The 19392-nt window shown below is 47.1% G+C and overlaps 1 protein-coding gene across 2 annotated transcripts in view; it reads right to left on the bottom strand.

Moving 5' to 3' along the window:
- Positions 1-19392, bottom strand: part of SIDT2 (SID1 transmembrane family member 2) — a 546488-nt gene that overhangs the window by 415650 nt on the left and 111446 nt on the right. For both annotated transcript variants that reach the window (XM_069614482.1, XM_069614483.1), the window contains exons 4-6: positions 13084-13129; positions 11531-11632; positions 11263-11346 (exon numbers count right to left, since the gene is read on the bottom strand). In XM_069614482.1, coding sequence (XP_069470583.1) covers positions 11263-11346; positions 11531-11632; positions 13084-13129 — 232 coding nt within the window. The remainder of the gene's footprint in view (positions 1-11262; positions 11347-11530; positions 11633-13083; positions 13130-19392) is intronic.

Consider the following 19392-nt stretch of genomic DNA (forward strand, 5'->3'; position numbering starts at 1 on the left):
AAGCAATCATGCGCCTTCTCTCGGAGGGGAGGAAGGGTGGGTCGCATGTGAATCTAAGCAGATACAAGCATCAGAAATACGATTACGGTGAGTAATGTATCCCTTCTGAGGCTTGTGGAATCTGCTTAGATCACATGCTGTGCATAGATTAGCGAGCAGTACCAGAAGAAGGAGGTGGGATGTGAGAAGGGTCATGAGCAAACAGGTGTCTTAGAACCGCTTGTCCCACTTGTGTATCTGTCTTGGAATGAGTGTCAATGCAGTAATGCTGAGTAAAAGTGTGAATAGAGCTCCAAGTAGCTGCTTTGCAAATGGTGTCGAGGGGAACATTTGCAATGAAAGCCAGAGTGGCCCCAATGCCTCTAGTAGAATGGGCCCTTGGCGTAAAAGGCAGAGTTTTCCCAGAAAGAGAGTAACACAGCTGTATACAGTTGATAATCCACTTCGAGATCGCGCCTTTAGAGACGCGATCCCCTTCTCTGCCTGTAGCTACGGAGACAAACAGTTGATCTGTTTTCCTTAGCGGTCTGGTTTTATTTACATAGTAGAGGACCGCCCTACGCACATCAAGGGTGTGTAGTTTCACCTCAGCTGAGCTTTGCGGGTTCTGGAAGAAAGCCGGAAGCTCGATGGACTGGTTTACATGGAACCTAGATATAAATTTAGGTGAGAACCTAGGGTGTGTGCGTAAAACCAGTTTGTCTTTGTGGATAGTAAAGAAAGGATCCTGCACGGACAGAGCCTGAATTTCACTGACCCTTCTTATAGAGGTAATGGCTACTAAGAAGGCCGTTTTATAAGTCAGGTGTTTGAGACTACTTTTATGCATGGGTTCGAAAGGGGGGCCCATGAGCTTAGCTAGCACCACATTGAGGTCCCATCCTGGCGGTGGGTTCGAAATAGGAGGGTGAAGTCTCTTTACTCCTTCCATGAAGGCTTTAACTACTGGTACTTTCCACCACGATACTTTGTTATGGGATGTGGTGTAAGCCGAGGGGGCTGCCAGGTGTACTTTCAGAGAGTTAAAAACCAAACCTGCGTCCAGCAGGTGGAGCATGTATGTTACAACGTTGGAAGGAGTGCAATCAACTGGGTTGATTTGTTTATTCTGGCACCAAATAACGAATCTCTTCCACTTGTCAAAGTAACAGTGCCTTGTGTTTGGTTTCCTGGATTCTTTTAGGATGTCCATACACCTCTGTGGTAAATTGAGATGGCCAAACTCTATGACCTCAGGAGCCATGCTGCCAGGTTCATTGAGTTGGGTTCCTGGTGCACTGTTTGACCTTGTTGCTGGGACAGTAGGTTGTACCAGGCTGGGAGTTTGATGGGCTCGCACACCGCCATCCTGCGTAGGTGTGGGAACCATGGTTGTCTCGCCCACATGGGAGCAACTAGGATGAGCGTCATCGATTCCTTGTTCATCTTGTACACCACCTTCCTGATGAGAGGAGTTGGTGGAAAAGCGTACGCAAACATCCCTGACCAGTTCATCCACAGGGCGTTCCCTTGGGAGTCTGGCTGGGGGAACCTGGATGCAAATCCTGGGCATTGTTTGTTTTCGCTTGTGGCGAATAGGTCTATAGTGGGGAAACCCCACCGAGAGAAGAGATCTTCTACGATATCTCTGTGAAGGACCCATTCGTGTTCTTCTGGGAGGGAGTCTCTGCTTAGGGCATCCGCTAGGGAATTGAGCTCCCCTGGAACATGTTGTGATGACAGGAAGATGTTCCGTCTGAGTGCCCATATCCAGATTTTCTGGGCAAGCTTGGACAGATTTGGCGAACAAGTCCCTCCTTGTTTGTTCATATAGAACATGGCTGTCGTGCTGTCCGTCCGGATCTGCACCGACAAGTTTAGCAGATGGGGCTCGAACGCCCGAAGCGCTCGGAATACTGCCAGAAGCTCTAGCAGATTGATGTGGTTCTTGGCTACTGAGTGAGACCAGAGACCCTGAGCTGTGTGGTGATGGTGAGCTCCCCACCCAGTCAGGCATGCATCTGTAGTCACCACTGCCTGTACCTCTGGATCGTAAAAGGGTTTTCTCTCTTGTCCACCAGTGTAAGCTCTGTACGAGTGTTGGCGAAACGACCACTAGATAGTCCCACTGACCACTTGCCTGAGACCACTGTTTCGCCAACCATTCCTGCATGGGACGCATGCGCAGACGCGCGTGGGGGACCAGGTAAATGCATGACGCCATCATGCCCAGTAACCGCATTGCTTTGCGTACCGTTATTTGTTGACCTGACTGATAAAGCGGAATTTGCAGTAGTATATTCCGAATTCTTTCTTCCAAAGGGAAGGTCAACCCTTTCTGAGTATCTAGGATTGCTCCTAGGAACTGTTTGGAGGTGTTTGGCACCAGACTTGACTTCTTCTCGTTGATAGAGAAGCCTAATTCGTGGAGGAGGTCGATAGTCCTCTGAATGTTTGACCTGCAAATTCCTGGGGTTTCCCCCGTTATGAGCCAGTCGTCCAGATAAGGGTACACTGGGATTGCCTCCCTGCGTAGGTGTGCAGCTGCCACCGCCAGTACCTTGGTGAATACCCTTGGTGCTGAAGCTATCCCGAAGGGCAGTACCTTGAATTGGTAGTGGCGACTGTCCACCTTGAAGCGCAAGTATTTTCTGTGCGCTGGGAGCATGGAAATATGAAAATAAGCATCTTTCATATCCAAGGTTGCCAGAATGGCGATCTCCTCGAGAAGGATCTTCTGATGTTCTAAGGAGTGTATTCTTTGTCGTGGAGGGTGGTTCCGGGGACGCTGTAGTAATTCTATACAATATCCTGTGGACACTGTTGACAGCACCCATCTGTCTGAGGTGATCCCTTCCCAAGCCTGGGTGAAGTTGAAAATGCGTCCCCCTACTGGGGTTGCGTGAGAAGGGACCCTGAACTGAGCGTCACTGCTTTGGTGGAGGCATGCCACCTCCCTTATTGGGGCTGCCTCTGCCTCTTCCACGACCTCTCTTGTTACCCCTGCCGTAACTTTGGGTAGACTGCTGGTTGTTGTTCCATTGTGTACCCTGTCCTTGGGCATAGTTGCCTCTTTGTGAATTTTGGCCGCGTGGGCGACGAAAATTACTGTTCCCCCTCTGGTTAGGGGGTTTGTTGGTAAGCTGGCCAAGGGATTTGAGAGTCTCGTATTCGTCCTTGGCATTCTTAAGTGCGTCTTCGACCGCTTTCCCAAACAATAGATCGGGTTCCACCGGCTTGTCTATTAGTGAAGCCTGGGTTTCTGTTTTGAACCCCGACTGCCGTAACCACGCATGTCTCTTGATAACAGTGCCTTCTGCTATCAATCTTCCTGCGTTGTCCGCGGCGTCGAAAGTTGCTTTTAATATGCAACCAGACACGGCTCTTCCTTCTGCCGAGATCCGAGCCAACTGGCCCTTTAACGGTTCAGGAGCAGAGGCTATGAGCGCCGCGACCTCTTCCCATTGATGGCAGTTGTAACTTGCCAACAGGGTGGTGGAGTTTGCAATCCTTGCTTGGTAGGCGGACGTTGAGGCTACCTTCCTGCCAAACCCGTACAGTTTTTTGCTCTCCTTGTCGGGAGGAGCTTCTGACGACGATAAGGGTGTCCCAGCCCTCTTCCGAGTGTTGGTAACCACTAGGGAGTCTGGTTTAAGATGTCCTCTTATATAAAGAGGGTCAGACTGGGCTGCCCGAAAAAGTTTTTCGACTCTGGGGTTGACGGCTCTGGTGAGGTTAGGATTCACCAGGGATGGATCTATTCTACGTTGGATGGATTTAAGGATAGGGATGGTCTGAGCGACCGGCCTCCTCTCTCCCACCAACTCTTCTGCGAAGTCCCTTTCCTCCTGTACACCGTGGGTGTCTATGTGAAAATGTTCTGCTGCGCGAGCGAGAACTTCATTAAGGAGGGGCTGGTTATCAACTGGCGAGTCGGTAACTGGGGCTTCGCTCTCTACCGGGGAATCTACTCTGTAAATTTCCTGCTCATCTTCTACCTCCTCCAGGTCCTCATCATCCGCATAGTATTCAGTCCCGGCTTGTTCCTCCATAATTTCAAACTCCTGGAGTGGAGTAGAGTATGGAGTAGAGTAAGGCTGCACCTCGAAGGGTTTAGGTCTTTCGAACCGGGCCTTTTTACTTAGGGGGATAGGATCAGAGGAGCCTGAGGGTGTGGCCCCTTGAGGGTCATACGAAAGGAAATGTTCTGGGTTTTTGTCATAAAAATCAGCTAAGGAAGACATCCTTGACATGACCCTGTCTATGTCTTCACTGGACCATTCTTTGGAACAGGGTATGACTTTAGTAGGCAACTTAGAGGACTTATCAAGGGTACCCTTGCTGGATGTTGATGGGTGGAAGGATGGTCTTATAGGAGTGGAAGGCTGTGCTTTCCGCTGTTTCCCCCCCTCCCCATGCGTGGAAAAATGTTTTCCCTGCCCCTTGGAGGCCCCAGAGACTTTCGACGGCTGGCGTCGATGGTCTGGGGAGGTATCTGTGTGTTTCGAGCGTGGGGCCTCACTGGTGTTAACTGCGGCCTCGGTCTCCTGGAGCGCGGCCTGGGGGTGGAAGTCGTCTTCGTCTTCCGACGATCGAACTTCTGTTAATCTAGGGAGCGAGGCACTCTTGGCAAGAGTGGATGATTGCCTTGCGTCGTGAGGCGATCTCGATCGAGAGCGCCCAGAGGACACCGAGTCGGACCGTTCTATCTGTGCCTCTTTCCGAGAAGTCGACGTCGTCGAAGTTCGTTTGGACTTAGTGTGCTTAGTGTGTGTAGGGTGTGTAGCGCTTGGGTCGCCGGGGGTCTTCCCCATAGCCGCCCTGCCGGACAACCTTCCGAGGTCGGGGACCAGCGCTCGGCAGTCTTTCGACGCCGTAATGCCCTCGCCGTCCGAAAGTACGGCGTCGCTGCCATCGCTGAAGGCGCCCTCCGCTGCCATGGCCGCCTGCCTGGCGTGGTGGGCCCAACGCTTTGTCGAACGGTCCTTAAGTGTCTTAGGCTTAAACCTACTACACGCTCTGCAGTTCGCTTCGGGGTGGTCCCTCGGCAAGCAGAGATTGCACGTGGCGTGCCTGTCGACCCAAGGGTATTTGCGGTTGCACTTGGGGCAGAATTGGAAAGGGGTACCCTCCATACGCACCTTGAGGCAGCGGGCTGGTAAGTGTAATAAATATATAAGGTGTACCTATAGGGTGTACCTATATACCAAGAGTGAAGAGTATGTACCACCCCCCACTCTCCCTACTTGCAGGGCCGAGGCCAGCGGCCTACTAGGCCCGGGCCGAGGCCAGCGGCCTTCCGAGGCCCAGATCCGTCGTGCAGCAGCCGACGGTCGATGTCTTCTCCAGCCGTCGTCGAGTGTCGAGGGTCGACGTTGGGGTGGGGAAGGATGTTAATAAATAATTTTAAACTTCAATAATAAGCAAAAGTATGGCTAAGGCCAGGGGACTCCGCAAGATGCTTCCGACCAGTATGGCGGAAAAAAACAATCTGAGGATCCTAGACGCGTGAGGGATCTTGGGTACAGTGGACGTCACACTAGGGATAGTATTACTGGCACGCCTGTGTCGACGCCCATTTTCGAGTTTCGAAAAACAAACTGTAATACTCCGCAGCTTCCACTAGATGTCGGCCTATGCACAGCATGTGATCTAAGCAGATTCCACAAGCCTCAGAAATAGAGTATACACAATAGGGCCAAAAACACAGTGGAACAAGCAAACACTGACCAGAGCTTTGTATCAAAAGTATATAATTAAACACACACTTTAGAAAATACACTAGCACTATAAGTCAAAGCAAGTTCAAAACACAATCAGAAAAGTATGTACATCTCCCCTAGCAATTACTAGACAAGTCTAAGTTAAAACACCACTTTTTGTCAAAACAGAGGTGAGCGTGTAACTTGGATGGCACTCCAATAGTTAGGTTAAAGGGAGAGAAAAAGGCAGAGCATAAAAATAAAACAGGTCCCAACACTTTTAGGAGTTCTCAGCAAGGGAATAAAGGCAGTATACACTGTAGAGCCAAAGTTCATATGCCAGGCCCAATTTAAACGGAGCAAAGCGAAATGTGCCCAGGATCACACGGTTTAAAATGCACTAAAAGTCTTTGCAGAGTGTTCAAAAGAGGAGGGGGTGATTCGAGAAGTAAAGTTAGAAGGTCTGGAGCCAACCCAGTTGGAAAGCCAAGGATTTAAGGGTCACCTTTAGCAATCCGAAGAAAGGGAGGCCAGGTGGAACACAGTACCTTAAAGAGAGAGGAAGCTCCAGCGGCAGCAGTTGTTCCTGGCAGTGGATGCAAGTCGTGGTTCCGACCAGGGAAAGAGAAGATCTCGTCGAGGCGGAAACTTGTAGTCGTTTCACTGGTGTGTTCCTTTCATTCGCGGTCAAAGTAGTGAAGCTTGGCTGTCCGGTCGCCAGGGTGCTTGGCACAGGCGAGTCGACCAAGAGACGTCTTTGGAAGGCGAAGTGGCGAACTGGTTGATCCCACCAGCTCAGGGGGAGAAGACTCTTCCAGCAGATCTCCTCTTGTCGCCGGGAAAGTGGTGAGGTTGTTGCAGCAGGGCTCCACCGGTGATGTCGTCGTTGCAGATGGCTCAGCTTCTTCCCTCTTCGGATTCTTAGGTGCTGTGGCGACTTCTGAAGTTCCAGTCCCAAAAGCCCTGCTTTTATGCAGAAAAACCCCCATTCAACAGCCTAGCTGTCACTCAAACATGCTAAGTGGTGAGCCGGGCGGCTCACCACTGGGCCAATCAGAATGAAGTGCGACTTGAGTTGCTAAGGCAACGCAGTCCAGGGTGCCAATTCCCCTCCCCACACATCCTGTGGAACCCAGACAGAGTGGCACCATTTGGAGGGCTTCTGTGGAGAAGCCCGCCAAAAAGTGGAACAAAGGGCTCGACCTTGGTCAGAGTTACAGAGACGGACACGAACGCCATTTTAGAAAAGAGTTCTGGCAAAAAGACCCAACTGTTGATTTGATATTACATAAATAAAACGGCGGTATCTTTAACATTCCACCAAAAAGTGGTGCGTTTAAAATCAAATGGGAAAATCCCATAGGAAATATTCTGGTGGAATATTTTGCATGGTAACCACTGCCACCAGCCAGAAACTCGATAAGGGGGGACTGGACAGTGCCCCCTTGAAAACAGACCCAGGGGCAATATAATTAACCCCTTCCAGTACTTCCACAATATGATGGCTTGTACTGGTTCTGTTCACAATTTAGGACTAGTAAAGTCCATGGTGATTTTGCATGCCCTGGGAGACAGTAGTCAGTCCCAGGGTATGGAGTCTATGTTTGGGGGTCACTATGACACCCCTGTGTTACTTCACTGAGGGTGCTGTCTAACACACATGAAAAACAGACGATACCCTATGGAGAAAAAACCCCATAGCCCATAAGCACACAAAAAGTCAGAGACATATCTCAAATCATGCCTAAGAGTGGGAGGAAAAGAGTCTCACTCTTAGACGGAGAAAGAACAAAAATAAAAAAACCAGCAAAGCTGCTGGGGGACTTAGTAGGTTTGGGAAATTAGCCTTACAGAGAATTCTCCCTAACAGACGGTGCCAGATGTGAAGGAGGCTTAGATGAGTTTGGCTATGAAGGGAGCAAGGTCTCTAGCCGCGTCTTTTATGAACTGCGCAGGGCAGAGACCTCCCTGGCAGTTAGAGGGCTTGAGGGAAAAGAATTACTTTCTCTGCATCATGGGTAGAGATTTTGTTGAAGTCAAATCGTGGGGTCATGTTAGCCAGTGGGTCCTTAGTAGGGATGGTTGAGGGTTTGTTTTTTTGGGAGATTTTAGTTGGAAGGGTTGATATTTTGTTGTAAAGTGCCTGTTGTATATCAGTGCACCATGTTTTATCTTTGGTGCAGGTATCGGGAATGCTAATAGGGGTTTGAAGTTCCTTGAGGATGGAGAATAGTTCTTTAGTACTAGAGTTAGCACTAGAGATGCGTTTGTTGTAGGAATTGCGTTTGGCGAGTAGGATTTCCTTTTTGTAATGGGATGAGATTTAAGTAAGTTTTGTTTTGTTAGATATTGTTGGGGATAGTCGTCAGATGGTTTCACAACTCCTCTTTACATTTCTGAGGACTTTGAGTTGAGGCGAAAACCATTTATTCAGATGTGCTTTAGGCTTGCTAGGTCCGAGTTTACTGGCCACCACAGTGTCAAGTGTAGTGAGCATAATTTTGTTGTACTCATGGACAAGTGAGCCTGGGTCAAGGTGGTCTCCAAGCTGGTTAAGGGTAGGGATGATTGCTGGGAGCACTTTCTCCTTAGTCATTTTCTTTTGTTTCTGGTTAGACAGGGTGGGGCTATAGGCATTGTTGGCAGGAGTGGTCTGGTAGTGAGGAGCGAAAAGGATACAAGAAAGGGGCTGTCCATGTATAGGGGGTGATGGATGTTACATTGGCTGTACAATTATGTTCCAGGACCCAATCAAGAGTTCTCCCTTTGATGTGGGTTGGTTCAGTGATTTTTTGGGTTAGGCCTAGTTCGGATGAGGTGTTAGCTATGACAGAGGCATGTGTGTCTAAAGGGTCATTGAGGCCCAGGTTGAAATCTCCCAGGACTAATACCTGAGATGTAGTTTTCAAGTTGTTGGATAGGAGAGAGTGGATGTCCTCCTCAAGAGTTCCAATGGGGCCGGGAGGCCTTATAGATAAGGTGAATGGTTAATGTCTGGGAGTTAACTAGGTGGAGTGTGGCGGTGAGGATTTCACAGGAGGTGGCGTTTTGGTCAGGAGCTAGTCTCATAGAGAGGTTGGATTTCGAGATAATGGCGACTCCTCCGCCTCGTGATTTTTCTCTGTCCTATCTGATTATGGAGTAGCCCTCTGGGACAGCTATGGAGATCAAGGGTTCTGCCGCATCATGTAGCCAGGACTGGTAATGGCTAAGAGGTTGAGGTTGTTGGCCAGTATAAGGTCGGCAATGTCAGTGGCATGTGCCACCAGGAATCTCACGTTTATTAGTGCTGCTTTGAGAGGAGGGGTAGGTGTTATCTTGGCGGGGGTGGTTTGTTGGATTTGTTCAGCGAGTGTTGTTTGGAGGTGGTCTCATAGGTAGGGTTAATAAGGTTAAACATACCACTTGAGGTTTTCTGGGTGGTGCAGAGGTTGGTTTTGATTTTAGTCTGAGTTAATGATGTAGGGAGTGGTTCGTGCATTTTACTAAGGCACGCTCGTAGTCTCAGGTTTCTGGCTTCTACAGTACAAGGTGTGCTGGGTCTGAGCTCGTTGCTGAGAGGCATAGTAAGATGAGAACAGTTAAGTGCCATAGGGGCCATGGTCAATGGGTATTGTCATCTCGAGGGGTTGAAGCCTTCTATAAGGTTGAGTGCTAGTAGTAAGCTTATAAGGCAGATGATAGTGTTGATCATGTGCATGTTAAACCAGGACATATCGGGTGTACGTAAGTATGACATGTAGGCACGTTTCAATGGTGTCTCTATACACTTTGTAGGCATGCAGTGGGTATCACCATAACTGTTAGGAGGTAGTAACATATGTTGCTAGTATCGATGTCACAGTCAGCGGCAAGCACAGAGGTATGCGGGCTACGGATAAGGTCCGCGGGTCAGGTGCACAGTGTCTTATAGCAATTTAGCAGAGTACATAATGTTAATCAATGCATGAAAGGCAAACATGGAGGAACAAAGTAATAGAATGCAGCATTGAGGGGCTTAGTCTAGCGTATATAGCAAATAGGCAATAAGTAAGGGTCTTTGTTCTAAAAGTATATGTTGGAACATGCTATTCATGAGGATACATGCATTGTGGGTAGCGTTGGCGAGTCATATGGTATTGCAGTGCATACTTTCTTTGTAGATACTTCTAAAGTATAATAGATCATAGCAGGCTATACATGCAGTTAAATGAGGCAATACAGGTGCGCGCTGCAGCTAGTGATACCGAGATAGTGGCTAGACAATTTAATACAATATTGGCAGTACACGTGCAGGTTTGTAGAATGGTGCTTGAGATAGTTCGAGTTGTGGCGGTATAACAGTGGTACAATGACCGCGGATTGTTTGTGGGTATAACATATGTCCATAGGGCAAGCGTCTAGGGAGACAGTCAAAGCACTTCTAGGGAGGCAGGGGGCAGGACTCACCGTGTTTGGTGCAGTTTTGGTGGTGGGCACAAGTAGGAATCCGTTTGAACCGATGACAGTGCAATTATTAGGGGTATGCAGGGCAGCAGGTCACAGAAGTAGCGAACACGCAGAATAGACAGATATATGGGCAGCACTCTGGCGCGCTCGGTCAGCTCAGTCAGGAGCCTTTGTGTGTGCCTTCGTGTGGGGCTGGCTGAAGCCTGCCGGTGCCCCGCGATTGGCTAAGAAGCCACAGTCTATGAATCTGCCCAATCAGTGGCAGGTGTGCACAGAGCATAGGAAGCAGGTCAAATGCGATTTGAAGCAGCCATTTTGGAATTACGGATTGTGGTGTTTCTCATTACCGTTAGAGGAATAACCTTGTTCACAAGCTAGGTTGGCCCCTCGTTACTGTCCCACAGAACTGGTTCTGAAAGTCCCCATTCACAGTAGCCAAAGGGATGGACCAGTACACCCCAAATAAGAGGAGTGAAGCAAGCGAGCGAGGCAAAAGAGGCTCACTTCCCTCAAAAATCAGGTATGAGCCAGACAAAGAGCAAATATGCTGGGTGACTGACTGAATGGTATGGAGGAAGGTTGCAAACAGAAAACCTTCCTTTATACCGATCTGTACTATACACCAATGTGTACCCACCCATAGAGTTAAAGCCTAACTGCTCAGTCGCACAACCTTGGACAGATCTAATTTCTGGAGAAACCCTGGAGGTTCACGGTAGGTTCTTCTCACTAACCCCCACGTCAGTAGTGGCATAGAAAAGCCATTGATCACTCACAAACATACCATCTGCTAACCAGAAGACAGGTCCAGGCGTTAATTAACATGTCCGCCACCAAGACAGCACTCTCCAGATGCAATAGTTAGTGTTTTAGGCTTGAGATCCTTTTTGAATCGTCATGCCTAATAATATGACAATTGCTCATTATTAACCCTCCATTTCCTTTCCATTGCTTGACAATATACCAAAGGGGATATGGACGACAACCCCATCTAGGAGCAGAACATTTTACAAAAAGTACACCAGTGACTGGCATGATTACAATGGTGAGAATTACAAAGTAAATGTGACATTTCATTAGCACCTGTCTGTAAAGCAACAAAGTGCTTTCAAAAGGCACACAACCAACAGATTCCAAATTACATAAACTTTACCTGCACTGTGATAGCAGCTTTTTTGGTCATCGTCTGGTACATGCCAATAAACTCCACGTTGTTGTCCAAATCGTATACAGGACACTACAGGGTGGAAAGTGGAGAAGTCATGAGCATGAAAGGGAGATATTTCTTACCGGCACTTTGAAAAAACTCTCCACTTCAGAAACCGATAAGACATCAAGAAATCACTGTCACAGCACCATCACCACCAGCTCCAGCCCGACCCATGAGATCTCTTGCCCTCCCATCAGGTCATTGTGCTTACCAGGATATCCTGAATGGAGATCACAGAGCAAGGAAAGGCTGATGCAGAAGTCACTTTTACAATCACAGAGTCCACTTCGGCTGGAAACTCGTACCTCAGGTACTGGAGGGAAGGAGGCACAGACCAGGCAATTACAAGTAAAAGCGAATTAGGCATCACTGGACAAGAACACGATGAATTACATATCATCAATTCTTACAAGCAATACAACAATTAGGTTACAATTGCTTTCTAGCCAAATTGAAAAACAGATTAGAGCGCTTCTGAGGAAGACAAAGTGGTCTCTTCCATTTGTCCTTCAAAAATTATTAAATTACCTTTATGCAAAAGCAATAATTTGTTAAACTATTGCAGGAGACTGATTTTAACAAATTACTAGAATAACCATGGGTCTTTCAAAATGATTCAGATTCATTAAAAGAGGTTTCAGTTTCGTGCCCGCCTTCTTTAGGAGAAAATAAAATGCATTTCACGAAAACGATTTTTAAAAACATGCAATATGTTCTCTGACCACCATGTGATGACTTCGAAAGCTAATCTTCTTTACCAAATCTGCAGAATATAAAAGTTTCAAAACTTGGGTGAAGAACATGACGCATTCCATCTCTAAAAAAAGAAGGTGTTCTGTTCATTTAGCCTGGATATATACTGCACTATCCAAATGAGACTCTTCGAAGCAGAGAGAAGCTAATAAGCCGACCTTCCCCAATTTCCTCTCTGTGTGGCGGATTCTAAGATCCATTAACATATGAAAGAGTTACTCGCAAAACAACCACCAGCAGCCTTCAGAGAATTGAAAGAAGAGAAAGAAAAAAAAAACCTCTTTTTGAGAGGATCTGCCACGACAGGAAAATAGTCTTTAAACACTTCTTGGGGGAATATACCTTCACTAAACAGTATTAAAATAACAGAATTACTTCTGTGACAGCAACCTGCCCATCAGGGGCATCAACTGAGCAAGGCCTCCTGGGTAATTAAACCGTGAAACACCAGCATTCATCACACATGGAAAGATTTCGTATTGTGATGCCTACAGCTGCAGGGAAGTAGGCACAAGGGGTCGTGCTACAGCTCGAATATTTCTCAGCGTGTAAGTGCAGCAAAGCTAGAAAGTACGGATCAATGGAAAAGGTACGTTTTGGTACATTCCATGAAAAATAAAGAGTTCTTTAAGGTTGTGAAGAGATGTATACTCTACAAAAATTAATCTCAGAAGAAAATCGATAATGCAGATGACCGTCCATGCAAAACAATAACTGTAGGGGGTGTTCTGCATTAGGGAGTTAAGCCATGAATCTTCAAAATTCTTACTATGGTGCCTTCAGCATGCCAAGGTGTGAGACAGGGGACTGCACAGGTAAAGCGGTCTTAGCCAATAGAATAAGAAGAATGTTGGTCTCTGGTATAGTGTAGCAACATACCGCTTTATGGGTGCTTCAAAGAATTTGAGGCACTAAGATACGATACATACAAAATAACCCAGGGGTTCTGAAAAAGAAAAACGGCCAAAACTGAGAGATACCCCCAAAAAAGAAGAAAAAAACAAAACTCACCTGAGGCTGAGCAGGCGTGGCATTGAAGCTTATTGCTTGTTGCGTCCTGTAAGGACAACAAACGAGTAATGGTTTACACATTCTGAGCAAAGTCCAGATGTTCCTGAAGCATCACATGCATACATTTGATAGCAATGCTCCATGGAGCTGGGATATTGAACAAATATAGAAACAAAAGTTCCCACAAAGGATTAACAATTTTAAAAAATGTGATTTAGCAATTAGATGTGCATTTATTCCCCAACATTATCACTTCCTTTGTTGGTCATATCCTGAATACTGGCTAATGGAATCAATCAATCTGAGCAACCGTTAACTAAGAATTAAATATAAAGAACTATACAAGTAGATCCTTCAAATGCACAGTTACATAAAAACATGGTTTACAATGCCATCAATGTCTTTTTGGGGAGGCACCGGCCTACTTCAAAAAACAATTTTCCATGTATGTGCCCCAAAAATGTCCAAGATCAGCAGACACGGGTCTCCTAAATATACCAGAGGCCAAACGAGCAACTAGAAGGGGAAGATCTTTCCCTGTCAAGGCTGCCAAATATTGGAATGGGTTACCAGTGACCCTGAGACAAGAAGGAAATTATCTCAGTTTCAGGAAGGCGCTGAAAACTTTCTCATTCCAATAGCCTCGAAGTATCATTGTGTCTCCACAGCGTTGAGGAGACACTATGAACCCTGAAAGTCTTCTACTGTGAATTTAACTTCTCTGCGTTCCCCACCCCCTGATGCCCGCAGGCTTACAGCGGGTTATAAGCTCGAAGGCAAAGACAGACAATGCAGTTTCAGAACACGTACCCCAATGAACTCCAAACTACAACCCGATCATACATTTGAAAAGGACAGACAGAAAACAAAAATAATACACCAAATTTGGCTGAAACACAGGGAAAGGCTCTTACAAAGAAGAATCATCTTTGGGAGAGAACCACTTGAATGGAGTAAAAACACCCCCACGCGGCATCATCGTTCTGACCAGAAAATGTTGTAGGATGTTAAACAACCATTTTCTTTGACCCATCAAAGAGACAAAACTGCTGTCCCTGCCATCACAATGGTTGACCTCATCCTATCCAATATTCCTAAGGCCCAACAGCTACAATTTGACTCCACTCACTCTGACAACACACTAGACAGCCTACATAAAACGTCCAGCTCACACTCAAGGCAACTCTTGCAATCTCATATCTCCATCTTTTCACCCTGGTCTCCTCTGCACTCACAACGGATCCCCTCCCTAATTCATTTCACCATCTCTATGCCTCACTGACTTTACCCAACCTTACCCATCACCAAACAAAGTCAACCCCAACTCTGGTCTCCAACCTCAGCCAACTCAACATCTCGCTCCGCGTTCCCTCTCCTCTACTTGCTCACGTCACTGACATTGCCTTTACTGATTTCAACACTGTACGGTCTACCCCAATGATCACTACCCTGTCCACTCCTTCACCATGGATGTCCCCATCCATCCAGCTGCTGAAGACAACCATGCATCGCTGCTGACGCTGCTGGTGAAATGACAGATTCCCCCCACACTAAACTCTCCCTGCTGCGTATAAATTCACTCTACTGACCCGGACTACAACTATCAACAAAGCTAAATCCTCCTTGTACACATCTTTTTTCTCCTCTCCGCTCACACCCTTGGAACCTATCAATGATCCTCCAAGTCACATTCCTACACCACGCCCGCATATAGGAATTACTCATTAGCAGAAAGAGGAGGAAACAGTCTTTGCCTCCTACTTCACCAGATAAAAATCACAAAAATACAGGATGAGTCCACCGTATTAGCTCTCCCGATCCCTAAGCTCACCATCTTCCCCCAGTCTACCCAGCCTCTCCTAAATCAACCTAAGTGTGGACTCTGAGGAACCAGAAGGTGTCCTCACTTACGTCTCCCTGAAATTCTCTGCTCAGGGACCAGTGAAGCCATTGCTCTTGGATCCCGACCCCGGAGGTGGATATGTGAGGGAGGATCACCTGGGTAGATGGGTAGAGGAGACTTGGGAAATGGGAGGGGGGGGGTGCCCTTGGGTGAGACGCGGCATCCCCCCCCCCCCATTTCCATTCCATGATGAACCTTCAGTCCCAGCAGCCTTTATGGGATATGGTTATCCTTTTCCTCCTTCCAGGATGACCCAGGAAAATGCCATCAATATAGACACGAGGAAGAGGTTGAATAGGAGGATGTCTTTGAGCGAGGCAGGGTATTCCCCTTCCCTTGTGAGAACAAACCTTACCCTCCCCCTACCTTTACAGCTGGTTGCCAATCACATCTTTTAATTTCCCCTCAGTCATACCACTCTAGGGACAAGGAAGGGGCAACTAGAGTTGTACATACTAACATGCAGTCAAATCACTCTGGTACTGAGACGGGGAAGAAGCCTGGAAACTATTGTGAGGGTCAGGCATGTCCAGTGAACAACAGTAATTGTAGTCAGGCAGTTACACTCAAGGGCTCACACATGCAACCTGTTAATAGGTCACAGGTGCATAAAAGGTGGAGCCAACAGCAAGGAAGGGGAAACCAGCAGGAGAGACGCCGGGCCGTTGGCGATGTGCCCGAGTGGGGAGAATTTCTGCACCGGCGGGGGATGCAGAGGAGTGTCCTGACTGGAGGCCGAGAGGATGTCCAGTGAAAGGTCTCTCGGCGGTATCTGGGGTATAGGGGCACTAGTTTCTGGGTCCTCGTCGTCGCTTCTGTCCTCAGGTGAGTCCCCGGTGTTTCCATCGTCGTCCATCGTCGTCATCACCCTCCTGGACGGTGTGGACGGAAATGATCTCATCCTCATCAGCCGAAGAACGCACCCTGGAGGCCTTCCACGCCCCCTCCACTTTCTTCTGGTCCAGAGAGCAGAGGGGTCGTTCTTGGACTGAGGTGTGGCATCCTCTTCTCTGGGGTTTTCTCAACTGGCTTACTCTAAGCCTCCCTCCTGGGAGGAAGAGACCCTGGCCATCGTCGGGGTACCCTCCGAGTCCGCCCCTACGGCCTTCGAAAGCGATGCCACCACCACCTCGAGGGAGGGCGATGGTTTCGCCCGGTGCACCTATGCCTTCACGGACAGGCTGGATCCCTTGTCTGGTTTGGCCTTTTCCATCCTGGCTTTGTCCGACACCTTGTCCTGCTTGGCCTTCTCCTTCAGGGCCTTGTAGGTACCATTGTCCACATTGGCCTTCTCCGTCGCGGGTGGGTCGGACACCGCACCCTGTCTGGCCTTCTCCGGATTCTCGCTCAGCTTCCCCGGGGTAGCAGACTTCCTCTTGGGCGACGATCCAGAGTGGTGGCTGGAGATCGATGCAGTTGGGGATGACAGACGCGGGTCTCCGTTAGTCGGATAGATGATCGATGGAGCACACGGGATCGATTGACCGAAAAATAGAGTTTCAACTCTGAAAAACCGAAAAACGCAGCAAAAATCTGGAGGAGCGAAGCACGAGGACTCCCAAAAATTGAATGTGCAGTAAAAATCTGAAATGGCTGCCAGAGGAGGGGTTTAGGTAGCGGGCGGTTATTGCCTGGGGGCAGTATGACCAAGAGCTCAGTGATTGGTTTATAGGAGAAAGACAGTTTGGAAATGAAACAGAAACTGTTTTTTTCTATTACCGAGGATTCCCAGCTTGACGACGGGGAATGAGCATGTGAATCCATGCCAGACCCCATACTGGAGAAGAGAGAAGTGAGTGATGTGGAAGAACACAGTGGCAAAGCCAAGAGACTAAAGGAGAAGCTAAAGTGATTCTGATCCAAAGTCCATGTGCAGTGAGAAAGACACCAGTGTGGTCATGAGAGATAGGGGTTATCGGTTGAGTGACCTGTAATGTGTGGTCCAACAACTGTGCCTAGACCAAGAATACCCTGTCTGGAAAAAGCCAAAGGAAATCAAGATAAATAATGTCTTATTTTGCGTTTAATCAAAAGAATAGATTTTTTACAAAAATATAAAATGCAGATTATCAATCACTGGATCTTTGTGAAGTCATATAATTGCAGAATTTTTTCATAACTTCATCATGCTATCAAAAATAAAATTGGTCTAAAAAAGTGGCTATAGTCAACACTTTTAAGTCAAGCAGACGAATCGCCCAAGTTGCAAAGGCTACCGAGTCCTACCACAGAAGACGTCAAGACGAAGTAGCTTGACTCAGAGGAAATGTTACATGCTGATGTAGTTTATAAGTTGCAAGTGACCACTTTGTTGAGTCGCCACTAATCAATCTAGACCAACATGTCGACTCGTCCATCAACACAAAGTCTGAGATGGTGTTTTTCAGATATTGTAGTCTTATTTGATGGTTGGCAGGGCACCGAAGGAGCAGATGTCGAACTGTTTTTTTTCAGTGCTTGTGATGCAAAATCGACAAAGATTAGTTTCAGCGAGACCTCTGATGGCCAAGATTTCATTTGTGGGAAGCAAGTTCAGCCTGGCTCGCAGGAGAAGATCACGTCCCCGTTTGCTCGGGAATTTCTTAATAAAGCCCTGGAGCTTGTTCAGTTTTTTGTATTTGGAGGAAGATGAGCAGTTCATTTGTTTTTGGCTGCTACCTCAAGCGTCGATATCCAGTCTTGCTCCTTTCGTTTTTTTTTTATTCTTCCAGGGTTGTTAAACAGAGTGTCTTCATCGCACTCAATTGACTCGAGTTTGGCGAGATTTGATTTTTTCCAGGAGGGGGAGTTTTTTTACATCGCAAGGTCTCAAGTTCTTGATTAATCAAAGTGTAGATAGTAGGAGCAGCGGCCATCCGACACTTTTGATAAAGCATCAACGTGCTAGATTTTACAGAGCCATGTAGAGAGAACAAGCTTAGTTCATGGTGTATCGAAGAGTTGAATTGGGCAAACCAAGAACTTTCCTCCAAAATAGCGCTTCCAGTTTTGGCCAAATTTCTTTTGGTATATTTGGCATCGCGTCTGCACCATACATTAATGATGGAACCACTTTCTTTTTTTATAAAACTCCAACACTGGAACCATAGAAAAGCTGCCACATTTTTTGCCTATGGCTTTACCTTGTGCTGCCAGTTTGATTGTTTTAGATCTTAGGGTCGCTTGCATAGCAGTTTCATACTGGGAGCTATCGAGCATAACCTCTAAGTATTTAAATTCTCGTACTTTTTCAATACAATTGCCATTCAGTTTAAGCCGTGTTTTGTCGTGTTTTCTGTTTTGAATTTCTAATGTCATAAACTTGGTCTTTTGTTCATTTATTTCTAAGTTGTTTGTCTGGATATAATTTTGAAGATTGTTAAGCTGACGTTGTAGGCCAATTGTAAATAATTTCCACTTGTCAACTAAGATTGCTGAAGTGAATGGGAAAGATAGCCATCTATCTCAACTGAACCTGAAGGATTGTTCAAGTGGCCTGGAACTGGTCGGGAGAATTAAGAAACTTGAACTGATTGTACATTGGCAAGCCGGAAGAGCGGACATCTTGGAGAAGGAAACCCCAAGACATTGTGTACCGTGTTGTTGCCTTGGGGAAGGGAACCCCAAGGCCCTTTTGGAAACTGTAGTTGCCTTGGGAAGAGGAACCCTGTGGCCATTTTGGAGTTCTGTCATCTTCGTGGGGAAGAGAACCCCAAGGCTTTCTTGGAAACTGCTTCTGAACTTGGAGAAGTGTACCCTAAAACTTTGTTACTGTGTTGTCTACTTGGGGAAGGGAACCATGTGGCTTTTTAGAACTATTTTGTACTTGGAGAAGGGGAGCTGGAAAGTAAGCCTAGAGCTAGAAGAAGCTCAGAACTTTATTTGGAACACTATTTCACTTGTTGCTGACATCCTTACACATTGTTTAGCTTTAGCTGCGAGTGCAAGTATAGGTTTTGGACACAGACAGACTTAAGTTGAACTCACTGACTCAGGACTATCCTTAGTTTCTTTAGGAAGGAAAATCCCACCTTAGCATAGGGCAAGTTAAGCCTTACACCATTCTGATACTTACGTTAATAAACATTTTGTTAGAATTTCGAATCTGTTGTCTGTGTCTTGCTTCATGATGCCTTCACAGGACCCAAACAACCCATTGCACAGGTCTGTCCCTGCCCTCCCCTACCACTCTAAAATCCTCAAGAGGCTTGTCTTCAACCATGAACACACTTAATCTCTCCATTACTGGTCCAAAAACTCCACTGGGACTGCCCTCATTGATGTCACCAATTGCACCTCTGCCCACCACTCGTCCCTCTATGCTCATCCTTCTAGACCCGTCAGCTGCATTAAACACGGTAGATCATCTTACCATCTTTCAAAACATTTCCCTCCTTGGCTTCCACAACACAGTACTCTTCTTCTGG

This window comes from Ambystoma mexicanum, chromosome 9, assembly GCF_040938575.1.
Source record: "Ambystoma mexicanum isolate Mex_15411 chromosome 9, UKY_AmexF1_1, whole genome shotgun sequence".
Lineage (NCBI taxonomy): Eukaryota > Metazoa > Chordata > Amphibia > Caudata > Ambystomatidae > Ambystoma > Ambystoma mexicanum.